At 39.0% G+C, this 25,061-nt stretch overlaps 1 protein-coding gene across 1 annotated transcript; it reads left to right on the top strand.

The window, feature by feature from the left end:
• Positions 1–33: 33 nt before the first annotated feature.
• slc13a4 (solute carrier family 13 member 4) lies at positions 34–25,059 on the top strand. The gene is made up of 16 exons (XM_042511223.2): positions 34–166; positions 8,430–8,558; positions 12,271–12,407; positions 12,527–12,702; positions 13,224–13,287; positions 14,033–14,072; positions 14,190–14,276; positions 14,448–14,632; positions 17,088–17,207; positions 17,479–17,580; positions 18,299–18,400; positions 18,610–18,713; positions 19,988–20,115; positions 20,381–20,542; positions 21,821–21,958; positions 22,203–25,059. The coding sequence occupies exons 1-16, from the start codon at positions 44–46 to the stop codon at positions 22,338–22,340; spliced, it is 1,935 nt and encodes a 644-aa protein (XP_042367157.2). The 5' UTR covers positions 34–43; the 3' UTR covers positions 22,341–25,059.
• Positions 25,060–25,061: the final 2 nt, after the last annotated feature.

The raw sequence follows: 25,061 nt of genomic DNA, 5'->3' as shown, positions 1-25,061 counted from the left end.
CTGCTGAGTTGTGGCCGGTCCGACCCAGAGCCCCGGGTCACCCATGAGGCTAGAGGCCGCAGCCAGGATGGATGTGTTCAGGAAGCTGTGGAAGGCGCGGAAACTGATCGTCGTCGTGTTCATCCCGCTGTCCCTGCTTCCCCTACCGCTCATCCACCCCACCAGCGTGAGTACAAACAAAAAGACAACATGATTTTATTTTTTTAAGCACAGGAAAACAAACAAGACATTTCACCGGTGTTAAGTTATGATTTTCGAAATAAGAGCCTAGTTAGTGGAATTTTATTGTGGAACTTAATTTTATCACTGATAAAATATAACAAACTGAACTAATTTCACTAATTCAATTTGCCTTTGTGAAGTAAATTCAAGGCTATTATATTTGGAATTTAATACATGTAAGCGTGACTCAGTTAGTAAAATGGCCACATCGAGAACAACAAATGACCTTAAAGAAAAAATGCAAAGATATAGTTTGAGACAAAAATACTAGAAATTGACAAGTGTCATAAATTTTAATACAAATATTATAGGTTTGTAATGTACCATTGGTACTACAACAATAGCAAAAATGACAGCATATATTAAAGTACCACCCACGCTGCCTATAGCCATATTGTTTTTTGTTTCAACACAAAAACATTTAGTTTAGTTAGTCATTATATATTAAGAAATCCCATAAATACCTAGAAAACATCCGATACATCAGTAAACAAACATCCAGTTGATCTGTTATTCCTCTTCCTTGCTGCTGATGGATTTTGGTGTGTGTGCATGTTTGTGTGTGGGTGAGAGAGACAGAGAGAATCAATCAAAAGGCACACTGTCTTGATGAATGCTTGTCCCGAGCTGTCCCAATCATCAGCTGAGCTGTGTGTGTGGAGGGGAGATGTCGCGATATGTTGATGAGATGGAGATCAGTGTGCTGCTAGAAGAGAATGAGTGAACAACTTGATACTTATTAGGCTCATGCTCAGCTGAACTGTCTTCTGTCAAAGGCATTTAAAAGAGATCTTATCTGCCTTGTAGCTCATGTTTGTCTTAAGAAATGACAGGCGAGTGAAACTTTATCGGAAATAATAGGATTATCTCAATCTGCGTCAATCCAATCTGTGCAAGAATTCTCCTTTTTTTAAATGAAAAAAAATATTCAAAGACCCAATGTGACTGCCTTGAAGACTAAATAACATTGTGATAAAGATTTATTTAAGCGTGATGGTGGACAATGTGTAGAAATGTTCGATGAGATAAGAGCTGCACAATGCCAAAAACATGGAACATTAGGAATGAGCTAAAACTCCCTCACTTAAAAAGCTCTCATGCCAGATTAACATATATTTCCTGCAAAAAGCACTAACACTGATATCATATCCTGAGGAAAGATTGACTCCAAATATATTTTCAGACTTAGGTAACTGATAGACATGGTGAAAAAGCCAAGCTTTGACATTTAAGGGTGTTTTGCTTACAGCTTATGGTCTAATTTGCCTATTTATGTACTTACAGCGCTACCTAATTTATCTTTAAAAAAACTCTTTGAATGTTGAAATAAGGGCTGAGTGATATGGAGAACCCCAAATATCCCGATATTTTTTACCAAATAAATATCAATATTGTGACGACATTCTTTGTGCTGCTATTTTGGCTAGGACTCCCTTGGAAAAGAGGTTCTGAATCTCATTGGGGCTATTCCTGGTTAAATAAAGGTTGAATAAAAAAATAACTTGTAGCGTTGACTATTGGTACTTTCACGAAATATATACACAATGAGATTTTGATAAATGTTTATCAGTCATGTGGAGCCAGACTGTTCTGTCTGCTCAGAAAATTACATCACTTTGATTTAATGCAGCCTTTAAACCCCAGAAATGACACCATTGACGGTATTATATATAAAATCTGAGCCCAACTTTGAATCACCCGGAAAGTGATTTAACAACACTAGCAGCTGTATTTTCCGAATCCTCCAAGACTTGAAGAAAAGATATCGGTATCTTACTCTTTAGAAACATTTTTGAACCCAGTTCTCAAGATCTATCTCTTTTTCCTGACCCGAACAAAGATGATGGTAGTTAAAAATGTAATTGGCAGTTGGTTCTGTTTTCACCTCATGAGTCTGTGCGTGTGTGTTATCATGACCAAATGTGGTTCTGGTGACACCCAATATGCAGGAACTGCCGCAGATGCCGTGTTGAGTACATGTGGTAGGTGTTTATGTCTGTCTGTCAGTCTGTGGACAGATTTTGTCAACGGGATAACTTGCAACCGTGCAAGATGCAGTCATGAAACTCTACAGGTGTGTAGCTGAGATCAAAGTGAAGGCTGAGTTTAAAGATGGGCATAGTTTGAGCAAGAACGCCAGTAGTTGGGGGGTAGGAAGTAGAGAAGGGGCCACTGGCCGTTTGACTCTGGCAGACATAGAGTGCCTCAGGAATTATGTTTTTCTGTGGGCAAACCTGGACGCTAACGTCGCCATGATTCCTTCCTAAAAAAGCTTATGGGATTTTTCCATTGGATTTTGGATTATGGCAGAAAATTGGCTCTGTGGTAAACAAACTTTCATTACACTCACGTGTTTTGCTCAGCAAGATTATCGCCACAACTGAACACCATTTTCAGGATGTTTGAAGCCTAAATGCAGTCACCAGAAATAAAAAGCTAGGCTTTAACGAACTACACGATGGTCGCATCGCCACCTGTACGAGGCTATAAAGCCGCGATCAGCTTGATGACAGTCTATTGACTCATTTAGCCACATGTTAGCAACAGTCTCTTTTATGGTAGATAAAAGCTTAAAAGTTTACGACAAGGGTATCTACTGCTGTATTTTATGTCATAGAACAAAACCTAAAAGTCTCTTACGCTTGTGTTATCCTATTCAAAAACAAGGGAGACGAGGGAGTTGGATTGGATTTCTGGGTTTTAGGACTCATTACATTTGCTTTAAGTTGCAGATTGCTGTATTGCGGCAGGAGTAATCCCATCACATGATGGTTTCTATGTGGATAAGAAAATAAAGATGCACTTGGAGAGAGGGTTACATATTGTTGCATTTGGAAATACCTTCAATTCAGTGCTCTCAAATTTCTCAAAACTTACTAGTTTTTCAATTATAGCATGCTCTTTGTTTTTCAGAGAAACCACATGGTCATAATATTTTTTTTCGATGAATCCATAAAGTTGCACATAACATACAAGATGTGATAAGTATTTAGATAAACTGCAACAGGTGTTTGTTTGCAGCTGACAGTCAAATCATACGGTCACATGTTCATTAACACATTATTAATATTAACTTTCACCCATGTTATTTCCAACACTTGCTAAATAAGGTAGTTGCTAAACAACCACGTCAAACAGTAACAGTACAGCAACAGACTGGTGACAGGTTGTTTATGTGTTTATAAATGAGTTCTTCTGTGTCACAAGTATTTGTGTGTCTTGTAACATCGTTAATATTCAAAGGAACTGTTATGTGCTCACAAGTTGTCCATCAGCCAATCAGCTCAGTCTCCCAGGAGCCTTGCTGTTATGTCAGGCCTGGTGGATGTTTGGCATGAGTAGGTGGCTCAGGATGAGGCCAAAAAAACCCCAAAGAACAAAAAACTTCACTACAAAGAAAAAGAAAGAAACAATCCAAGCAATTAAGTTATATAATCACCCACCACCATGCTGGATTTTGGCCCCACGTGGCTTCCTTACGACACCAGTGACCCCAGACTGTGTGAAGAATGTGACGAGGGTTTGGAGTAAGTGTGTGTGTATGTGTGTGTGTGTTTGGACTAGTACTGTGTCCAGCTGCAACAGGACAGAACATCTGTAGGATGCAGTCAGGCGAGGTCAAAGAGAGGAGGACGGAGAGTGGACAAAAATTCAAAGCCGGTGGCATACATGCTCAGAGTCATGATTGTGCCATTTTGCATCCCCATATAAATAGGACTGTAAATAACAGACTGTCAGTTTTGCAATTTAGCACTTCCGGTTCCCTTGTCTTGAAGTCAATGTTGTTGTTTTTTATGTTTTTTTGGTTGAAAGCCTGAAATAAGGTATTTAATAAACATAAGTTTATGAGATTATTTTGTTCTACAACCTAAAATATGCCAGTAAATACCCTTGCCTTAAAAAGGCGTTCGCTAACAAGTGACTAAATGACACTTAAGAGGTTGTTGGGGACACAAGTTTGCATTTCTTAGGTAGCAAAGGCACGAACTGCCCTACTCTGCCTTATTCTGCTTCTGACTGGTCTACCCTGACACTCTTACCCTAACCTGTATCCAGTCACACTCCCCTTACCTGAGCCTAACCAAAACAACCAACATATAATTACTTACCAATCATCTATAGCTGAATGTTAGCTTTTTACTTCTGGTGACTGAGTTTACACTTCAAAAATGATTAAAGTGGTCTTGATGTTTTACAAAATTTGCAAGTATCATAATCTTTTTTTTCTTTTGCCACAGAATTTGTTTTCTGCCATAATCCAAAATCCAATGGAAACATCCCATAGGCTTTATGTAAAGGGAACCAGTGACATGCTAACTTCTTTGGTGGCTTACAAAAAACATCATACCTACAGCACAGACCAACAAAGCAAAATTGCTGTGATAGACTTCATTAATTTGTTAAAGTTCTTGAAGGTACTGGATCTCACATCCCACTTAATCCAGCAAGAACAGATAAGGTCTCTAGTTTTTAAAATCTTTACTTTGTATGTGTTCTCTTTTATTTGTGATGTCGGTTTAGTATGTGTCGGTCTGCAAATGAGCATTAAACAGATTGTTTGTGTGCATGTGTTCGTCTTATCTGTCACTTTAAAAGCCAATTTAGCGTTTTCCTGATTGGTTCAGTGAATACAGGTTTCCACTGTGACTCAATTTGCCTATCAGGACTTCCTGAATCACTGTGCTTTTTCTTCCTCTAAAAACCAATCATCTCCATTTACAGATAACAGGGGGGTTGATGAGGCAATCAATGGGCTTCTGTTACAAGTTGGGGTAGAAACTGGCCTGTCCGCTGTAAAACTGTCCAAATTTGAGGAACCATCCCTCCTATATGATTGAAGTTTTTAGGCCATTGATATACAGTATAGTGTACTGGTTACAAACATCCTCCAAACCACATCTCCATCAGAGACAAACAGTTTGGTTAGTTAATACTGTCAAATATCTGCCAACCACAGAGTTTGATGTCGATGTGTTTAGACTTTGTCAGTATGAGATGGAGCGCCATAGGAAAGATGTAATTGTTCCCAATTAGAGCTCAACCCTCGTCCTCTAGTGCAGCCTGCTGAGACACCCACAATCACACACAAACCTTGTCCCTTTCACTTCAGGCACTCCAGCATCACATTCTTTTACAGCCTCAGAAAATCGAGTGAACTTTCGCCTACATTTTTTTAAAAAAGTCCTTGAATTTTCATGCTTGTCACAGCAGCTGCTGCCTCTCTGTCATTCACTGTTTCCCTGAAAACATCAGTTAATCCGAGAAGAACCTCCAGGTCGGGTGAGAAAAAAATACTTTGACATGTTTCAGTGTCACTTGTTTTTCTGGAAATAAGGCACATTGCATTAAAATAAATAGCAAATTGCTCTGTTTTGGAGGTAGATTCTTAAAAGAAGCAGACATTTTAGGTCTAACTCCAAAGCAAACACAGGATTTCTTGCATTAGAATATTGACTTCTGCTCATTGACATGTTTAAGTATAAAGTCTGGTTATCACAGAGGTTGTATCAGCGACTCTGCCTCTGTGCTTGCCCAGCACTTTGCCTTTGACTTGCAAAACAGATGGATGTTTGAGGATATGATTGATGCTGCGGTCCTTGTGTGGCAACTATCCTCTGATAAACAGAGACCAATAATCAATGATAACTGACTGCTGAATCAGACCATCTCTAGTGTGTCACAGCTTTTTGAAGTCACCAGCTGGATAAAGTTGTGTGTGTGTGTGTGTGTGTGTGTGTGTGTGTGTGTGTGTGTGTGTGTGTGTGTGTGTGTGTGTGTTCAATTCCAACGAAAAAGTACACAAAATGATTTTAAACTTATAGCTAGGGTTAATTTAAACAGCAGAGATGCAGCGAGCTTTAATGGGTCCTATGACACACTTGGCAGTGACTTCTGTAAAGTTCATGGTTTTAATGGCTGCGAGGTCCCGACAGGTCTGGACATGCTGGATCCCTGTGGCTCATTCTCCCCGCTCCGTGTTTATTAATTTGAGATTAACTGACCTGTTGCTGGCAAGATGTTACGCTGAATGTTCCTCTTACGTAAAAGTACTACAAGCTCACACAGCATGTGGCAGAAGTGCGTAGGCCTGTGTGTGTGTGGGGGGGGGGCAGGTTAACAAATTAAACACTGTATCCAAATTTTGCATTGAAAATAGGAGTGAGTGATGTTCAACAAAGGTTACATTAAGTGCAAGTTCAGTACAGCAGAAAAAAACCCCTAATATGGAAGGATACACATGTTTTCCTGTCTTTTGAATACACTGTAGTGCAAGTGTCAAAGACAGACACAATCCTCCTGCTTCTGTCTGAGGTAATATTTTGTAAACTATTTTTATTATAAAAAATAATCATTATTTCCATCCATCCATTCATTTTCTTCCGCTTATCCAGAGTCCAGAGGTATTTCTATAGAACTAAATCTGAACAACCACTTTCCCAGAAGGCAACAGATCACAACAGGTTATAAAACTGTAAAGCATCACTTGTGCATTAAATTCAAAATACCAATATACACATATTAACAAAAAAGTGAGCATTTGTTATAATGGATTCCACAAAGTTATATTTAAATATCAAATAAATAAATAAATACTAAAAGCACCCAAACATGTATTGTCCTGGTGATAATCTGGGTGATGGTCAGTTGTGTGTTAGCATGTTGGACTTGTTCCCATTTACAGACACTACAACAGTGGTGGAACTCCAAAACACCGGCCTTGTCTTATACACAACACTCTTTCTGGTGCTGTTGTAGCTGACCGGGAACCCGTGGACGGGTCTTCTAGCTCTGGTATTTAATTTGGATTTGGCATATCTCGCTTGGCAAATTGCTGTTTGGCTTTCCTTACCCTATTTTGCTAACAGTTGAAGGGTTATGAGTTATTTTTGCATGGTTTTAAGTAGCCTATGTATGCTTATGGACCATATTTTTCTGTAACTTTAATATCAACTGTAAAGACAGATCCTTAAATTTGGGGTTTAAATTGTCCTCTGAGTGGTGTAAAAGGTTAATGAAAGTCTTGGTAATTTTCACAAGGTCTTAACAAACGTCACAAGATTCCTCTTTAGTTTTTAAGGTTTGTGAGCCTGTCACTAAGCCCGCTGGTGTTGCGACAGAGCAGTTTGAGAGGCTGGTATGTCTATTATATAACCATAACCAGATTAATACAACATCAGTTTGTGTGTTTGTGAGCATTTCGGTGTGTGTGTGTGTGTGTGTGTGTGTGTGTGTGTGTGTGTGTGTGTGTGTGTGTGTGTGTGTCTGTGTGTGTGTACACGTGAGTGAGAGAGGAAAGTGTGTGTGAGTGTAAACCACTCAAACACAAACACATGCTTATCTAACCAAAACTTTGTTGGTACCACTTTTATATCTTTCCAAAAAATGTGAAGCTACAGCCAGGAGATCCTGAGCAAAGCATAGCATAACATAAAGACTGGATGCAGAGTAGGGATCAACTGGTTTTTCAGGGCTGATATCAATACTAGTTATTAGTAGTTAACGAAACTCAAAAATCTTTATGTCAAAAAACTCCAACACAAAACTTTGTTTAAATGCCTTTATCCAATGTTTAATCAACACTGAAACTTTCAACATCATATTCAGCAACTTCCCTGAAACCTTTTTAGTCAAGTAGAAATTTGAATAAAAAAATAAATAACTAAAAAGTAGCTCACTGAGTTTTACAAAGTTCCTCCAATGCTGACACTGTCTTTGCACTTTTTAATAAATTAATTTTATCTGTGATCATTAAAATAAAATGCCGGTATAAATAAGCTGCAAAATACCAAATTTCAGCCCCAATAATCGGCAACGCTGATTATCTGTCGACCCTTAATGCAGAGGTAAACGAGTAGCTTGGCTCCATCCTAAGTTAACAAAATTTTCATATAAACCCACTTAAATCCCAGCTCTTAATTTTTACACTTAGTTTCTTTTTGTATGATAAATTAATAAGCTATAGTGTGTCAGTTTGTGAACTTGAGAGAAGCTGATAGCCAGATTTTTTAGCTAGTGTTAGCTGTTTTTCTCCTGCTTTCAGACTTTTTGATAAGCTATCTGTATCCATGTCATAGCCTTCTCCTACTTCTTAAACATGTCTATCTGCTTTTTAAGATAAGTGTAAAGAAAAAATTATTGATCTGTGTTTCATTTGGTCGGTGATGGAGCATTAACTCATTACACTACATTTTTTTTCTGATTTACAGGAGGCATGCTGTGCGTACGTGCTGATGGTGACGGCAGTCTACTGGGTGTCTGAGGCTGTTCCCCTGGGTGCTGCTGCTCTGGTACCCGCCTTCCTCTACCCACTTTTTGGAGTACTCAAGTCAAGCGAGGTGAATGTCTTTGTATTGTTAACTGTCTGTTTTTAGGTGCAAACAAACCTCAGAGGCTGAAATAATGTCTCAAACTCCTATTTTACTGCATAAGGACAAAAGAGATGAAGAGCATAAAGCTATGTAGTATGAATAGGGTAGTGACAAGCACCAAACTGCAGGGCATGAGTTCACTTATCAGAGTAGGTATAGCCGTGGCTGGAGCAGCTGCCTAACCCTACTACCAGCTACACTCGCCCACCATACCTATAATGGTAGTCCACAATCTTTGTTCCTTGGCCCCGAAGCAAAAGCCAGAAAAAAAATGCCACATTATTGTGTTTAGCCAGCCATAAGGTGGTTAAAAAAGAGGTGGTTATGATTAGGGTAAGGGTATGGGTCTACATCTCTCCATTTAAAAAGTAAATCACTGTATAATTAATCATAAAGTAGATAATTGTAATATTTGGTCACATTTATTAACTGGGTTGTAACAAGGACCAAATAACCGTTGTGTTGGTGGGTTTGTCTTGTACTGGAGGAGGGCAGTGTTTGTGGGACATCTCGCGAAGGCTAGAAACGGAATTCAGCTGCAGTGATAGGCTACATGTGTCTAATTTTTTTGCTAAATATAATGGGTTCCTGGTGCTGCTGGAAATAGAGCTAAAAGGCAAAAAAGCTACACGAAGTCAGAGAGTTGGTTGTTACTATTCTGTTGGTTTTGTCACTGCCATCCACATCAACCTTTCGACAGCCAGATAAAAATTTGAGTGGCCCCCACACCACCCCCTGCGCTATCCCTTAATGAAGCTGCCTCTGGTATCATTATCTCTTCACTGTGACTACATTAACATAGATAGCCGTTTCCTGAGATCAGTGTGATTAGAAATTACCTTGTAATGACAAAATTCTGATGGCTTCACCTCAATGATACAATGATAATATAAAAATGCTGAAGCTGACAAATGAAGACTTTCAGTTTCAGCTGCAGTATCGACAACTGTTTAGGTATTTTAATTAAGGTTGCAAGTTGCTAACCTATAGTTTTATTGCCAATGTTAAACTATTGACCTTAATCTAGAGATAATCTTACTTTGAAATTTGTTTACATGGGGTACTTAAAGAACTGTTCCACTTATTTTACTATATTAACATGTTGCAGAGCAAAAAAGAGCTCATTTGATAACATTCCCTATATATTGCTTTGTCCCATCATCTCACAAGAAAAACTTAAGCAAAACTTAAATCTTAGTGTTTGAGAGGAATAAATGTATGGAAGGGGAACGAGGGCTTTATTAGCGTCAACCTTTGTCCCCCTAAACCATGTAGGGCTTAACAGCAATTCAGGGAACCAGCAATGCTGGGATATCCAGTTGTGAGTCAGCTGATCAGATTGCTTTATATGCGGATGTACAGTAAATCCAGATCAGGAAGAAAATGGGTGAAAGGCCATTCTGTGCTCTGAACTGAGTGCGTTTAAAGAACTCAGATCCACCTGCATGTGGTTTCTTGGATGCATATGAGTTTCCGTGAGAGTTTTACAACGCAGTGTCACTTATTGTATTACATGTCAATGTAAATCAGAGGCGTCACCACTCAGCTGGAAAGGCCTTATCAGCCATGACTTTATGGAGAAAACCCCATTAACCTGGTACTTATCATCATCTTTGCACTGATGTCTCTTTATGTTCTTTCATCTCTGAGTACATGCACTCAAACGTGACACTCACACTCTTTACCGACCATCATCCTCACCGCCAAGTCTGCATCCTGGTGAGATCTGATATGCTTAACTGGTGATGACGGCTGACAGTGTCTCTTCTTTTTTCATTAGTAACACAAGTTTCCTCTCCATTAAACTCACTTTTTTATCGGCATTACATAAAAAGTGAGCTGTACGCCTCATATGACCAAATCGCATTGACAAACAGTGACAAAGCTGCCTGTTAACACTGCTGTAAGCCTCTTGTCATGGTGTTCTGTAAATATGCCAGCAGAGAGCTTTATGCAACATTTTCAGTTTATTATTGTACACCCAGTCTCCCCCTAACACCCCCATTTTCCCAAATAACTTCAGTGAGTACTGGCGGAATGCCTGTTTTGCACATTACTATGTATCGCACCTACAACTAAAGTTATTGACCTGAATGATTATGATTATTTTTAATGGTTCTGATGCTGGTAATGCACAGAAAGAATTTTATCTTAATCTGCTTAATTTATTGTAGAGTTCACATATTGAAATTGTTGAATGGAGCAGCATCAATACAAATTTAGGCCCATATTTGATAGAGGTGGGAATCACCAGAAGCCCCACAATACAATATTATTACAATACTTTAATCATAATACGATATTTTTGTCATTTCAATGGTTGTTGTTATGCTATTATTTATTATTTATTATTATTATGCTATTTCTTTGTGCAATTTATTACCTTTTTTCCAATGAAAATTATGTCCCCAAAGTGAAACTTTGTCAACATCTATTTTATCCAATAACATTAAGTTTCTTTATTATTTGTACTGCTGAAAAAAGTATCTAGAGGAACTGAAAAAGCAATGTTTTCTATAGTAGTAGGCTACCAAAAGTTGAATTTGTAATTGCAATATCATGAAAAATTGATACTTGGTGTCTGTGCATCTATACAATATTGCCACACAAAATATCGCAGAATTATTCTGTATCAGAAGTATTCCTTTAAGACTGAAAAGATGCTTTTATTTATAGAAAATGACCCTGAAAATATGACTACTGCTTGTTTGCTGTAAATCTAAATTACAACGGATTGACAAGGTTTCTAAATAAGTATCTGTGATAAAGAACTATAAGTAAGGAGACAGATTACATAGACCATTCTATATGTTGTCTACAGATATAAATATAGGCTTTAACTGTACATCTATGTATTGGATACAGTCTGTGTATTGTACATGAATACTGCAGCATTTATTTTGTTTCTGTCAAACCTGGCACTTATGTCTCAACTCTACAGCTTACATTACTCATCAGTGAGCATTTTAGTATTTTAATCCTTTTCTTCACTAATTCTTTAATCCAATTTGTAGCAAGCAACAATTTATTCTTGAATCATTCTTGCTTTTTAAATTTCTAATACAAAAATATTAGTTAAGTCAAAGACTGTCTTCCTAAATATATAAATTGCTTTTGGTATGGCCAAATGTTCCAAAATGCCTTTCAGTCGGACTTCATATTGATCTTGAAAGTTGTTCTTTTAGGTGATTTAACCATATTTAGAGTAACTGTGAAGAAGGGATGGGTGGAGGCAAAAGTATTACCCTGCATCTTGTGTTATTTCACTCTCGTGTTACATGGAAATGGAAATGACAGAGAAAGTGATTGTGAAGGAGCCATTTGTAAAAATGTCCTGTAAGAGGACGTGCAGCAGGTTTTAGGTGAGAGGTGAGGAGACCAGGGCTTATACAACACTGTGAGGCTGTGAGGCCGTGAACCCTGCAGGTGGGAAGTAGAGCAGATTAAAAAGAACAAATGGCAAACTGTAAGTGTTGATCCAAACGAAGGAGGGTGAAGTGGGGAAATGGGTGAAGGAGGGAAAAGCAAAAGGCCCCATTGCTCCTTCTTGTCTCCTCAGTCACGTGCTGTTTATATACCTAAATTCAATCTTGTGCCATCGACCAAATCATTGAAATAAAAGTTGTTAAATATTTCAAACTTTTATTTTGACTTTTTTTTTTACTTTTTGTTTGTTTAGGTGGCAGCAGAGTACTGTAAAGACACCACCCTGCTGCTGATGGGAGTCATCTGCCTGGCAGCCTCTATAGAGAAGTGGAACCTGCACAAACGCATCGCTCTGCGCATGGTGATGATTGCAGGGGCCAAACCTGGCATGTGAGTAACACAAACACACACACACACACACACACACACACCCCTTCACACAGCTGCTATACACACTAAATCCTCCTCAGACGTAGATACACATCAGTGAATGTCTCTCTCTTGTCCAGGTTGGTGCTGGGCTTCATGTGCTGCACAGTATTTCTGTCCATGTGGCTCAGCAACACGTCCACCACAGCCATGGTGATGCCCATAGCTGAGGCCGTCCTGCAGCAGCTGATCTGCACTGGCTTGGCCGACAGCCACGATGACTCCGAAACCGCTGAGGCCCCCGAGGAAGACAGCGGTACGTCTAGCTCTGTCACTACAGGGGGAGGTCACTGAACTATAAAAGATTCTTTGCAAAACCTTTGGCATTAAATAGATGTTGATTAAAAATGCTTGGAACATAGCCTGCTGTAGATGGCGTAAATACCATAAAACTTCAAATAAAAGTCTAATCCCAATTAAACGTGTGGGTGTGGCTACACATTTTGACACACAAATGCTGGTTGCCATGCAGTATTAAAACGGGCTGTTGGTTACCTGCTGGAGTTAACATTAGTTTGCTGCTTAGATCACATACACAATATGTAAATGTGTTATTTGTCATTATGGACATACTACTACTCTTAGCTTGGTAAGATTTTCCACAATTCAATCATTAATTTTCCTGACATCATGAGCATCAAAGAAGACAGTGTTACCAACATAATAAACATAAGAGATGTAAAAAAGGTTTTTGGCACTTCGGCATTGATTACTGCTTAGTTTCACCAACAGTTTTGCCAGTACATGCTTATGATGCCTGTTTTTTTTTTTTTGCAGCTGTTTCAGACAAAGAAGAAACCCTGGACAAAAACCAGCTAGAGTTGCTCTATCGCAACGACAGGTACTTTTGTGTGTGTGTGTGTGTGTGTGTGTGTGTGTGTACGTGTGTGTACATGTGTGTTTGTGCAAGAATATACTGTGTGCACTTGGTGTGCGGTTAATATAAGTGTTAATATTTTCTTTTTCCCAACTGCAACTACCAGTAATTAACAGTATGTAAGAAGGGCAGCACAGCTACTTTTTAGAAATAGCATGTCCTGCATTTGATTTTCAGTATTAACCCTTTAAAATCTGAGCAAATTAGTTTGATTTCTTTTCAAAACATGGGGAGAAGGCAATAAGCAACTTAACAAGACATGGTCCAAAAATCCCCTGAAAATAAGTCAGCTTAATAGATTAAAAAAAATGAAAAAATAAGTGAAAAACAAACACCAAAATTACCTTAAAGTGCTGAAAAGTAATTATTTATTATATTTTGTTTTTTTTCTGTAACATAATTTTAAATCTAAGTTAATTACAAATATCGTTTTTGATTTTTTTCCATATTCTTGGATAATTTTTTATTGATCCTACCCTCCCTTTTAAAACTAATTTTAAGGTAATATTTTTGTCCCCTTTTACTTATTTCTTGCTATTTGTGGGACATTTCTTGCCTAGGTGGTCATTGCCTTTTTCTCCCCATCTTTTAAAAGATGTCAGACCAATTTTCTCAAGTTTAAAACGAGGGTTAATAGTAACCTTAATCTCACAGTATATATCTATTGTGAAGTCTTAACTTTCTATTTTCTTTTCTCCTCTCCCTCTAGCAACAACTGCACGAAACAGGAGCTCTCAACACTAAGGGAGGTAAGACCAGTAAAGGCTTTTTTTACCAAGTAGACAAAGGTCAAATATTAACAACTGAGCAATATAAACGTACTCTAAGTAAGTCTTTTTTTCTAAGTCTCTTGCTCTTGTTCTCAGGTACAGACTGGGGAGGCGAATGGTTTAGGGCTAAGGCCAGTCTCTAACCAGGAGTTCATCAAGCACACCAATGGACACCTGCCGCAGGTGAGACACACACATACACACACACATGCACACTTATTATTAGAGGTTAGATAAGTGGACGTGGTCCAGTCAGGTTGCTGGAAACAATAATTAGAAACTCTTACTTTTACGGATAGTTCATGTTAGTAGCATGTTACAATCATTTACCATGTTCTCCTCACCATCTCTCAGGTTGCGATTGAAATCCCAAATGTGAAGCGAGTGAAGGCCAGGAGAGACTCGCAGTATCCTACCAAGAGGGATCACATGATCTGCAAATGCTTGTCGCTCAGCATCACCTACGCTGCAACCATCGGCGGTCTCATCACCATCACTGGCACGTCAACCAACCTCATCTTTGCCGAGCAGTTTAACACGTAGGTACACGTGCACGCACAGTTAAAAATCCTCTGGGGTGACAAACATCCACTATCCTCAGACAGAAAAACATAAAATAAGCTTTTTAAACTGGTATCAGACAGATGTTTTGGTCTGGTATTACTTCCAGTAGACATCGTCACAACTCAAGCATATTTACAGCTTGATTGATTTCTTGGCTGCAGTGCTGGTCAGACTGAAATGTGTCTCAGGGGCTCTGAGATCAAACTAATCAGCTCCTTCAGTCCTGACAGAGCCGATTTCCTCCAGCCGCAGCACTAAGCCTGGCAGAATGGCCTCCTTCATGTTGCAGCTTGTTGGACAAAGGGCGGGTTTTGATTCTGTGTGTGTGTGTGTGTGTGTGTGTTTGTTCAACAGTAAAATGACATTACAATCAATCCAAGCAGTAATTAGAAAATCTCCCCAAATTTTACCCTAGGTTTAAATTTTGGGTCAAATTAAGGTCAAATAAAGTCACATTGCTTGTTAAAAAAAAAAAGAAAAAGCACTGTACTGATCATCTTAAGTACAAAAGTAGCCCGAGGTCAACTTCCATAGGTGAGGGGCCCTTGGTAAATATGGTTGGTGTTTGTGTGTGTGTTCAGGTCAGCCAGTCCAAGTCGTTTTTCTGAAACAAGTCCATGCTAGTAAAACAAGGTCAAGTGATCACATAGTTGCCCGCACAGCGAATGTGCTTTTATGTTGTGACTTTTTTTCATGTCCCAACACTTCTTTAGGCTTAACATTAATTTACATAAACATTGTTCAAATGTATTTTTCTCCTTCACTATACCCATTGACCGATGCTAAGTACCGATCCGAAATCATTGTGGTAAATTAAAAAAAAATTACGTATGTTTACCTCATTATTTAAAACTTTGGCAGAAAATAGTATAAATGACAGGAAATGTTAAAATAATAGCTTCATAGCTATATCACTTTTTGTAGTTTATGGAGCGTAGTTTACCTAATTTTTTACTTCATGCTACTAGTGCTACATCACTGGTTTGTAGTATTGCTTTGTTATAATAAGAAATGTCCAGTGTGACTGTCCCCAGGTTTATTTATTTTTTGCTACTTTTAGAGTTTGCCTTTTTTCTTGCTCCTGCATGAATCGACTGAAACTAAGTAACCGATGGCAGTGGATCACTGAGGTTTATTAAAGTATCACCTTTACCCTGCTTAGTGTCCCTACAGCTGAGAGCTCAGTGAAGCATGTCAGAGCAAACACACTTTATCAGCTGTACAGCTTTGAGTGACATAACAGTGGAGGCTGAGGAGTGCTCTGTTAGAGCTAAAAGTGCACCGAAGATGGATGACCACTGGTACTCTGCACAGACTGTTTGAGTCGGTTGGTACTTGACTCTCATCTGTGCAAACATTTCTTTCAGTGCCTCACACTGACTGTGACTTTGATGGTGTGTGCTGAAAAGACAGTGACCTTTTGACGCATTTCTGCTGTGTGGAATGGCACGGCTCTATTCAGGCTGTTCTCATGCACTGTTCATGTGTACACCATAGAAAAGTAATACACCAGAATTTGTATATAACCCATATAATCAGGAAGGCTGGGATAACATGACCAATAAGCTGATGGGAGTAAAGAAGACAGTAACATAAAGAGTGAAATTCTGTGTGAGGAGGACGGTTAAGTTGGTGGATGGGCCAAACAAACACAGGACTTTTCCCCAGCAGACTGGTGTCTGTGTCCCTTGTTAAACCAAGTTGAATTATTTTAGGTCACCATTTTTCTTTTCCGAAACCTAACCCATTCAAGTTTACTCTGCTAAACCTAACCTACATAACTTTAAGGTAAATATGTTATATTAATGTTTAACTTGTATTAAGTACAGAGCTGTATGTGAAGAGGCCATTAGAGGAACTTTAGTTATTTCTACTTCACATAGGCGTCATTCTTTAAACCCCGGAGGTTGCTGCTTGCTTTTACTGTCAAGGCACAAAGCAGTAATAGTCACCTCTTATCAGTGTGGAGAGTCAGCTGTGCTGCTGCACAGATAAGCAAATGGGAATGACGACAGCTGTCAGTCAAAGTAAACTGACCAGAGAGCAGAGGTCAAGGTAGGCGGTTGATGGTGGACAAATGGCTATTTTTAACTCAGATAAGCTCCCATTTCTGTCTGTACAAGTGCTGTCAGTGATTACAAGGTTCAGCTTTTAAGCATACGGTGTGTAGTATTTAAACATCAGTTTATAACACAATAACATATAAATCAGTGGGACTGTTTTTAAATGATAGACATTTTTTGAGGTAATTGGTGCCCCCTATGCTAATGTTTGTGCTACAGTTCCTCTAAATTAAGACAACATATCCCATCAGCCCTCTTGTTTTCTGCTCATTTCTAGACAACATTGGAAAAACAAACACACACACACACACACACAATTGTGCAGACACCCTTAAGGAACTCTCTGTCACTCTCTTTGTCTTTTCAGTCGTTATCCAGATGCAAAGGTGATAAACTTCGGCACGTGGTTCATCTTCAGCTTCCCCATCGCCATCATCATGCTGGTCCTCACCTGGCTGTGGCTGCACTTCCTCTTCCTTGGCTGCAAGTAAGTGTGTGTGTGTATTTGGGTGTGTATTTTACAGATTGTGCCGCACTCTGCTGTGTGATTATGTTGGAGTGCATATTCTACTTGCCCCCTTCTTACCTGCTGCATAGAAGTAATGCATGTTATCATTATGGACTCATGATAATCCCTTTGTCTGTCTGCAGTTGAGCCACAGCGCCTTTTTATGACCTGTGGCTGCAGGTTGAAAAAAAAAAACAGCAAATGTGTCAGGTCACTGTGTGGTTGATGTTGTTGTTGTTTGTGTGTTCAGTTTCAGGGAAACATGTTCTTTGAGTAAGAAACGCAAAACAAGGAGAGAGATGCTGTCAGAGAGGAGGATCCATGAGGAGTACGCCAAACTGGGACCCATCAGGTGAGTATGTGTGTTTTTGTGAACGCCTTGAGGGAATTTCTACAACTTTGGCACAAATGTTCAATGGACACGACAATAAACTGATTACAGTTAGTCAAAGGTTATTGTGACCTTGCGTCCGCCTAATTCTTGTACATGCGAAATCTCACAAACACCTTGAGGAAATATCTTTAAGATTTGGCACAAACGTCCACTTGGACTCAGCAATGAATTGATTGTCTTCACAGACATAGATGTAAACTGTAAGTGGAACTTCACTGGTTTGCAGAAGCAAACAACTGCAAGGTGGTACTTCTAGTTTTGTTCTAGCTTTCCTGAACACGTGTACTGGATATTTTTGAGGCTATATTCATGGGAAATTGGTCAGTTCCTGTGCCTAAAACACAAAAACTCAACAGTAACAAACTATAAAGAAAGACCGTTTATAAGTGGTCTTGGAAACAGAAATTAATGAATAAAACCTAGATTTACACATCAGGGTCATGGTGCTAATCTCTTCTTAAACACTGCAAAAATGTCCAGCTCTACATACCAATCAAAGATGTATAGAAAGCTTTGAAAGTCCTGATAAACAGCTTCAGACTTTTGGCAGTAGCCTGTGTGCATTTGTGTTTATCGTGCTCACACACCCAGACATGACATTGTGGTGCAGTTGTGTTATCACTCATATAATTGTTGCTTATACGCTTTTGTGGTTTCTGTGTGTGTGTGTGTCCAGTTACCCAGAGGTTGTGACCGGTGTTTTCTTCATCCTGATGACTCTGCTGTGGTTCACCAGAGAGCCTGGCTTTGTGCCCGGCTGGACGTCTCTTTTTGAAAAGTAGGTGCCCATAATGTTGCAAAATACCTAAGCTGGTGACAGATGATAGTGATCAGACACACTGTCACACAGTGAGAGATGCATTTTAAGGCATGCACATAGAATCAGCACCACAACAACACTTTACACTTAAATGTATGATAACTGCATAAGTTTAAAAGGTTTTCTCTTCTTCTGCATATAATTTCTTTGGATGTTTTCCCCTTTAGGAAAGGCTACAGAACCGATGCAACAGTGTCTGTCCTGCTGGGCTTCCTGCTCTTCCTCATACCTGCGAGGCGACCCTTCTCCTCCTCCAGCTGCAGGAACGCAGGTCAGGATCATGCACGTGTTTGGTTTATCTCCTCAGGGAACCAGACAGGTGGAGTTTAACATATCAGACCATGTAAATGGGGTCAGGGAAGTTGCTGCAAATCAAACTGTATTACCAATCATATATATGCAGTGATGGTCCAGACATCACATTGGTTCTACTTCACTCCAAAAAAGTTTTAATTCAATAAACAAAATGCAAGAGTATTCAAGTTTGGGTTAAAAGGGAAAAACTGAATATTAGGATATGTTTTTTTCACAATTCAGAATGTCCTGAAAGCATAAAAATAGATATTTGTCCACTTCAGTTCATAAGTCAACCACAACAATCATATTATTCTTGTAATCATTACTTCTTTTTGTCAGGAAGACAATCATACAGTTTCCTTGACCTGCTCCAAAAAGCTGTTGTTTCCACAGACCCTGCTCTGTGTTAGAAGCCCGTGCAGGCTGATTTATTGCCTGTTTGCTGCAGGTTCAGTAGGTCAGAGAAACCTCTGCTTGAACAGAAAAACAGTTCGACTTCAGACTGGTGTTTTCCACGACTGTGCAAAAGTTTGAAAAACACTGGAAAAGTCTGACAGTCCATGAACCTCTTAACACCACTGCCAATTATAGACGCAGATGTAGTTCAGGCATGCAAACAGCTGCAGGCCATTTGTCTTTTAGGATGCTAAAGATACGAAAAAGGTACACACCTAGACTGAATAATATCATGGACATTTTAGCAATATTTACTGCTGCAGAAAATAGATTTGTCTTTGGCTTTGCTCAAACACAACAAAGGTACATACAAACAGATAAACCATTAAAAAACGCACAAATGTACAATATACAAGATACTGTAGTGCAAACAGGCAGGTAGGAGCAATAAATTACATAAATGATATTATATGTAGAAAATGTATAAAAGCGTAGTTTTTCCAATTCATTTAAAGTTTCTAATGATAAATGAATAATAAATGTATTTATATGGATTCCTAGTTTTCCTCTAATTAATACCAAATTACATACATTACATTACTTTTTTTTCTGGCTTCTGTTTTTCTGGGAAATCATTTGGAAATTACATGTCAAATAAAATGTTACAAAAAATGTCTATCATACATAGACACTACGACACAATAAAATAAGTTATCTTTTTGCATCAATTTATTTTAAAATTTCAATTACAAAACTGTGTTATTGAACATTTTTGTAAAAGAACACTATAAATATTCATGAAAATGATTCATAGATATGAGGCTTATTTAATACTTGATTGTTGGGTTTTAGCATCAAATGACAATTCAGAGTCTGACCCGCTGGCTCCCATGATCACCTGGAAGGACTTCCAGAGACTGATGCCGTGGGAGATCGTCATCCTGGTGGGGGGAGGCTATGCACTGGCTGCTGGTTGCAAGGTAATGTGCATGTGTTTGTTGCTGTATTGCAGCACTGTTAAGGGTTAAAAGCCATCACGTGTTTCAGCTGAGCTTTTCCACGAGCAGTTCAAATGACTTTGCTCTTAACTGTCACTGTCTGTGTGCATCACCTTTATTTTAATGACAAACTCGAGGTCAAAGCGGCAGAGGTTCAGGTGGACGTGGTTGCTGTCTAAGAGTGAGAGACTGACTGAACCCTTTGAGGACGCTCGTGTGTTTTGTCTGACTATGTGTGTGTTTGCAGGTGTCAGGCCTGTCAGTGTGGATCGGCAGACAGCTGGAGCCCATGAGTGGTCTTCCTCCGTGGGCTGTCACCCTGCTGGCCTGCCTGCTGGTGTCAGCGGTCACAGAGTTCGCGTCCAACCCAGCAACTCTCACCGTCTTCCTGCCCATCCTGTCAGCGCTGGTACGACACACACTCTGTCACATGCTTTCTCTCAATACCTGGTCCAACAACACCTGGCAATGTCTGCAAACTGTGGAGTTTAAAACAATTTCACAAAATGTATTTATCTGAAAAACTGGGCATCTTACTCCTTTGAGTCTTTTAGTACATCAGAATGCTGAACAAGACTTTTAGGCAACCAAAATGTGACAATGTATTAACTGAAAACTCACTGAAATAGCAACAGCTAGCTAGGCTTATGCTACGACTATCCTCTGTGAATCTGGGTTAAACCACGGTTACACCAATGGACAGCTCCCACCTGTCACTCAAAGCGACCATGACCTTGTTTATGCAAAACTTGCCGTGATAAAATTCAAAAGGGTGAATTATAGAATAGAAAACCATTTTTTGTACCAGGCTTCAAACGTGATTATTTCTGCTGTAAAGTCTAGTATTTTAACGGAGTGATGTATGTGGATTGACTCACTCCTGGAGCCAGCCTCAAGTGGCCATTAGAGGAACTGCAGAGTTTGGCATTTTTGTGTTGGCTTCTTTTTCCATCCCCAGAGGGCTGGCGCTTGACTAAAACTGAAGTGACAATGACTTTATGGAATTGTTGCCAGTTGCCCTGGCAGCCTCACACTAATGATGAGTATCAAAGAAATAGTTCGGCACACTGGCTTAAATCCCCTATGAGGCCACAACTTCATTTTAAAATTTTGGTTATCATTTAAACAAACAAATTTTAATTTGTAAGTGAGCTTTAGAGGTTACGGCAGGTGGAATTTTTTATCTGTGTTGACAAAGCCACACTAACTGTTTCCAGTCTTTATGTTAAGCTAAGCTAAGCAACTGCTGGCTGCTGCCTTATGTAGAACGGACAGATACAAGAGTGGTATCACCTTTTTTATTTACCTCTCAGAAACTGAGGGAACAAGCATATTTCCCAAAATATCTCATTATTCCTTCAAAGACACATATTACCTCTCCTCGTCTTTTCAAAGGACTGTTTTTGCTGCTACTCTGACAACTCACACACATGTCCTCCTAAAAGGACATTTTGAAATCACAACATTACTTTGGCTTTGCCTCCTCCGTGTGAATACGTTATTTCGTCTTGCACCTTGTTATGAGAATGTAAACAGGCCTTTGAAAGCAGTTTTCTAACACTTATGTAACCACTGATCTCTCCATGTCCCCGACGCTTTCCATTTACCCCCCCCAACTCTTCTCCCTTTATTCTCTTTTTGTCTCTTTACCCCCGTTGTTGTTCTTCACTCACGTTCCTCCATCCAGTCAGAGACGCTGCGAATCAACCCCCTCCACACTTTGATCCCATCCACCATGTGCGTGTCATTCGGGGTCATGCTTCCAGTGGGGAACCCCCCCAACGCCATCGTCTTCAGTTACGGCCACGTGAAGATCAGCGACATGGTACGACACACACACACACAGACCCACACACCCACATAGTCACATGCGCTCTCTGCACCTGCAATATCAAAACGATCAACAGTACAGTGTGCCAAAGTTGTTTTATGTAATCAGCGGGATAAAAATTCTTCATTCTTAACTCTTGCTGAACTTAAATCTGCTATTTATTTTCAAGCAGAATAATACTTACAATGATGTATATATATTTTTTAACTTATTAACATTTGGTTTTAATTTTTTATAGGTGAAAGCTGGCTTCGGGGTGAACCTGATTGGTGTGGCGGTGGTGATGTTGGCCATCACCACGTGGGGCGTTCCCCTCTTCAACCTGACTGAGTTCCCAGCTTGGGCGGAGGCAAGGAACGTCACCGGTATCTTATAACCCCTAGGGGAGGGGATGAATCATAGAAAGACAGAAAGAGATGGGCAGTGTTTCTGTACAGAAAGACAAGAAAATGACATCAAGGGGACAGTCTTGCTCAGAGTTTGGCCCTTTCTTAGACAGATTAAAACTGGACCTGAAGGAGGAGAAGAAGAGGAGAGTGAAAAAACCATTACCTGTTGCTTAGATGTAATGACTAGAATTCTATTATTATTGGCCACAAGGGGGCGTTAGTAGGGACGCAGCATGGCCTCCGTGTGGAGCTCTGACCTCCAGCGAAAACCTTTTTTTTTTTTTACCTCCGTTAGCAAAGTTTGATGCAGAGTCAGTTTCCACCGAATCACTGAAGATATTACTAAGAACTACAAACATATTTGTGGTGATCAGGAAACTTTTTGATTTATAATAGAAACAATGATAAAGTGTTTTTACGTCATGATGCATCATGATATTTAGATAGAAATTGGCCGTACAGCCATTGTAGATCAGCCTCTTTTTACTGCATGCTTGCTGAACTTCTGCTGCACTTAAATGCACTGCTCTTTAACCAGATCACACACACTGCAGCGTGGTGGGCTGGTGACAAGTTTGCTGAGAGAATTTGAAGTTTTGATATATCACTTTGGCTACACTGATTGCTGTATTAAAGCAAGATAAATGCATACAAAGAGGCTTCTGCTATGGCTAAAAAATGTACTGTATACATAGAGCTACTTGCTGTCAAGCCTTTCACAAGTAACCAGTGTCTTATGATATACATGATATATATCTAATATGGTCTGTTTTCTAAAGAGTTAAATGATTGTGTATATTTGCAAACAAATTGAAAGCTTGTAAGATGTCCATAGATGTTTTTAGCATCCGCCGGCATTGCTTTAGAAATGTCGGCCTCTGAAAGGAATACTTAACCCTCAAATGACTATTTGTATATCAATTAATCACTCTGTATTATGGTGACTTTGTAAAGAACTTTCTCTTATACATCTACGGTAAACTAAGAATACAAAAATGGAGATTTTTTTTTTTTTAAAGAATCATAGGGGCTGCGGGGTGAGATGCCTCTCACAAGCTATTTAACCCTCTGAAATGTGTACAAATTGGTTTCATTTAATCTAGAAACATGGGGGGGGCCGGGGCAATGACCAGCTTTGCACAAATTGCAAGAAATTAGTGAAAATTGTCGAAGAACATTTGTTGTAAAACAGGGAGAATTATTGGAAAATTATCAAAAACTAGGAAAAACATCCAGAAAAATATATTTATAATCATCATAATTGTATATTTAAAATTATTCAGAAACATAAATACACATATTTTTTAATTTCTGCACTTTTTAATGGTTATTTTCTTGCCTATTTTTTTTTTTTTTTAGCCTTTTTTTGTGCTTATTTTTAAGTGGTTTTCTTGTATTGTTTTACTAAATTCTTGCTAACTTTAGACCATGCATTGTTAAGTTGCTCATTGCCTTTCCTCAGAAATCAAGAAGAAATCAAACCAGTTTGCTAAAGTTTCAAAGGGTACACAAATGGTCATTTTGGGGGTGAAGTGCTCCTTTAATATCTGCCTGATGTCTTTACCAAAGTTTCTGAAGCTGATATTTTGCTCCATCATACTGTGAAGAAGCATCTTGCAGTACCACTAGTGCCTTTACTGTATTATCGCTTGTCACACTACACATTAAGCTTGACTGCGTTTGTGGGAATCAGACCTCCAGCCATGACAGTGTTAACGCCTCGCTGTAATCTCAGAGCAGAGCAGGAGCTAGGTTCACTACCATCCTCTTAATATGATGGAAAGCAGTAGTGCTATTACTTTTACTTGATAATATTACAATATTAAGAATGTAAACAGTACTGTATTCAATGAATTGACTAATCATACAACCTTTGCTTATAGCTTGTCCTTGTCTCGCAGTTTGGAAGGAGACTTAAGTGGCTAAAAATTTAATCTGCAAACATTATGATTATTGGATTATTAAATCATAATATCTGAGAGAATTTTTCTAGCTGAGGTCATGAGTTGTACCAATATAATCTTTAAAATTTAAATTCTGTTTAAGTTAGGAAGTGGAAAACGTTTTTGTTTAGCATGTTAAGCAACAAGACGACCACGTTTGGTCTTCATTTGCAGTCACCCAGGAGGTGTGGCATTTCTCCTGCTGCATGATTGCAGAAAGAAAAGCAGAAAAGAGAGGCCACAAAGTCCCTTCAAGGTCTGAGTTATTGCTGAATGCAGCATCCAAAGCCTTTAAAGGAGAGAGTGAGAGGTAGCACAGGGTTGCATGGTACTATAGTTTGTTCAATCAACTGTCAAATCACAATTACTCTTGTTAGGAGGTGAAAGGTTTGCAGGTAACATTCACTGTACTGTGCAAAGAATATAAAAGAAATGCTTTATATTTTTACACAAATTTTAAATGCAATTTGTGGCTTTTTTATATCACTGCAGTATATGTTTAGGTTTTAGTGTGGGCAGAATCAAAAGCCTATACTATTATTTTGTAATTTATTCAGTCTTGACAGTGTTGCAGCAGTGACCTTTGACCCAGGGGCCACACTCCTTTGTAAATACATACAGATTTGTAAAAAAAATAAGTGCCTTTGCCTGTTTCCAAATGAGTTGTAATATTCCTAAATTATGTGTTTTGATGTTTCATCAGATAAAAACTAGAATTAGGATGATACATTACACATGCATAAAAATAAAAACACTAAATCCACT

Source organism: Plectropomus leopardus, chromosome 22 (assembly GCF_026936395.1).
Source record: "Plectropomus leopardus strain MGB_pleo_1.0 chromosome 22, ASM2693639v1, whole genome shotgun sequence".
Taxonomy (NCBI): Eukaryota; Metazoa; Chordata; class Actinopteri; order Perciformes; family Serranidae; genus Plectropomus; species Plectropomus leopardus.
This window is presented reverse-complemented; position numbering and strand designations above follow the sequence as displayed.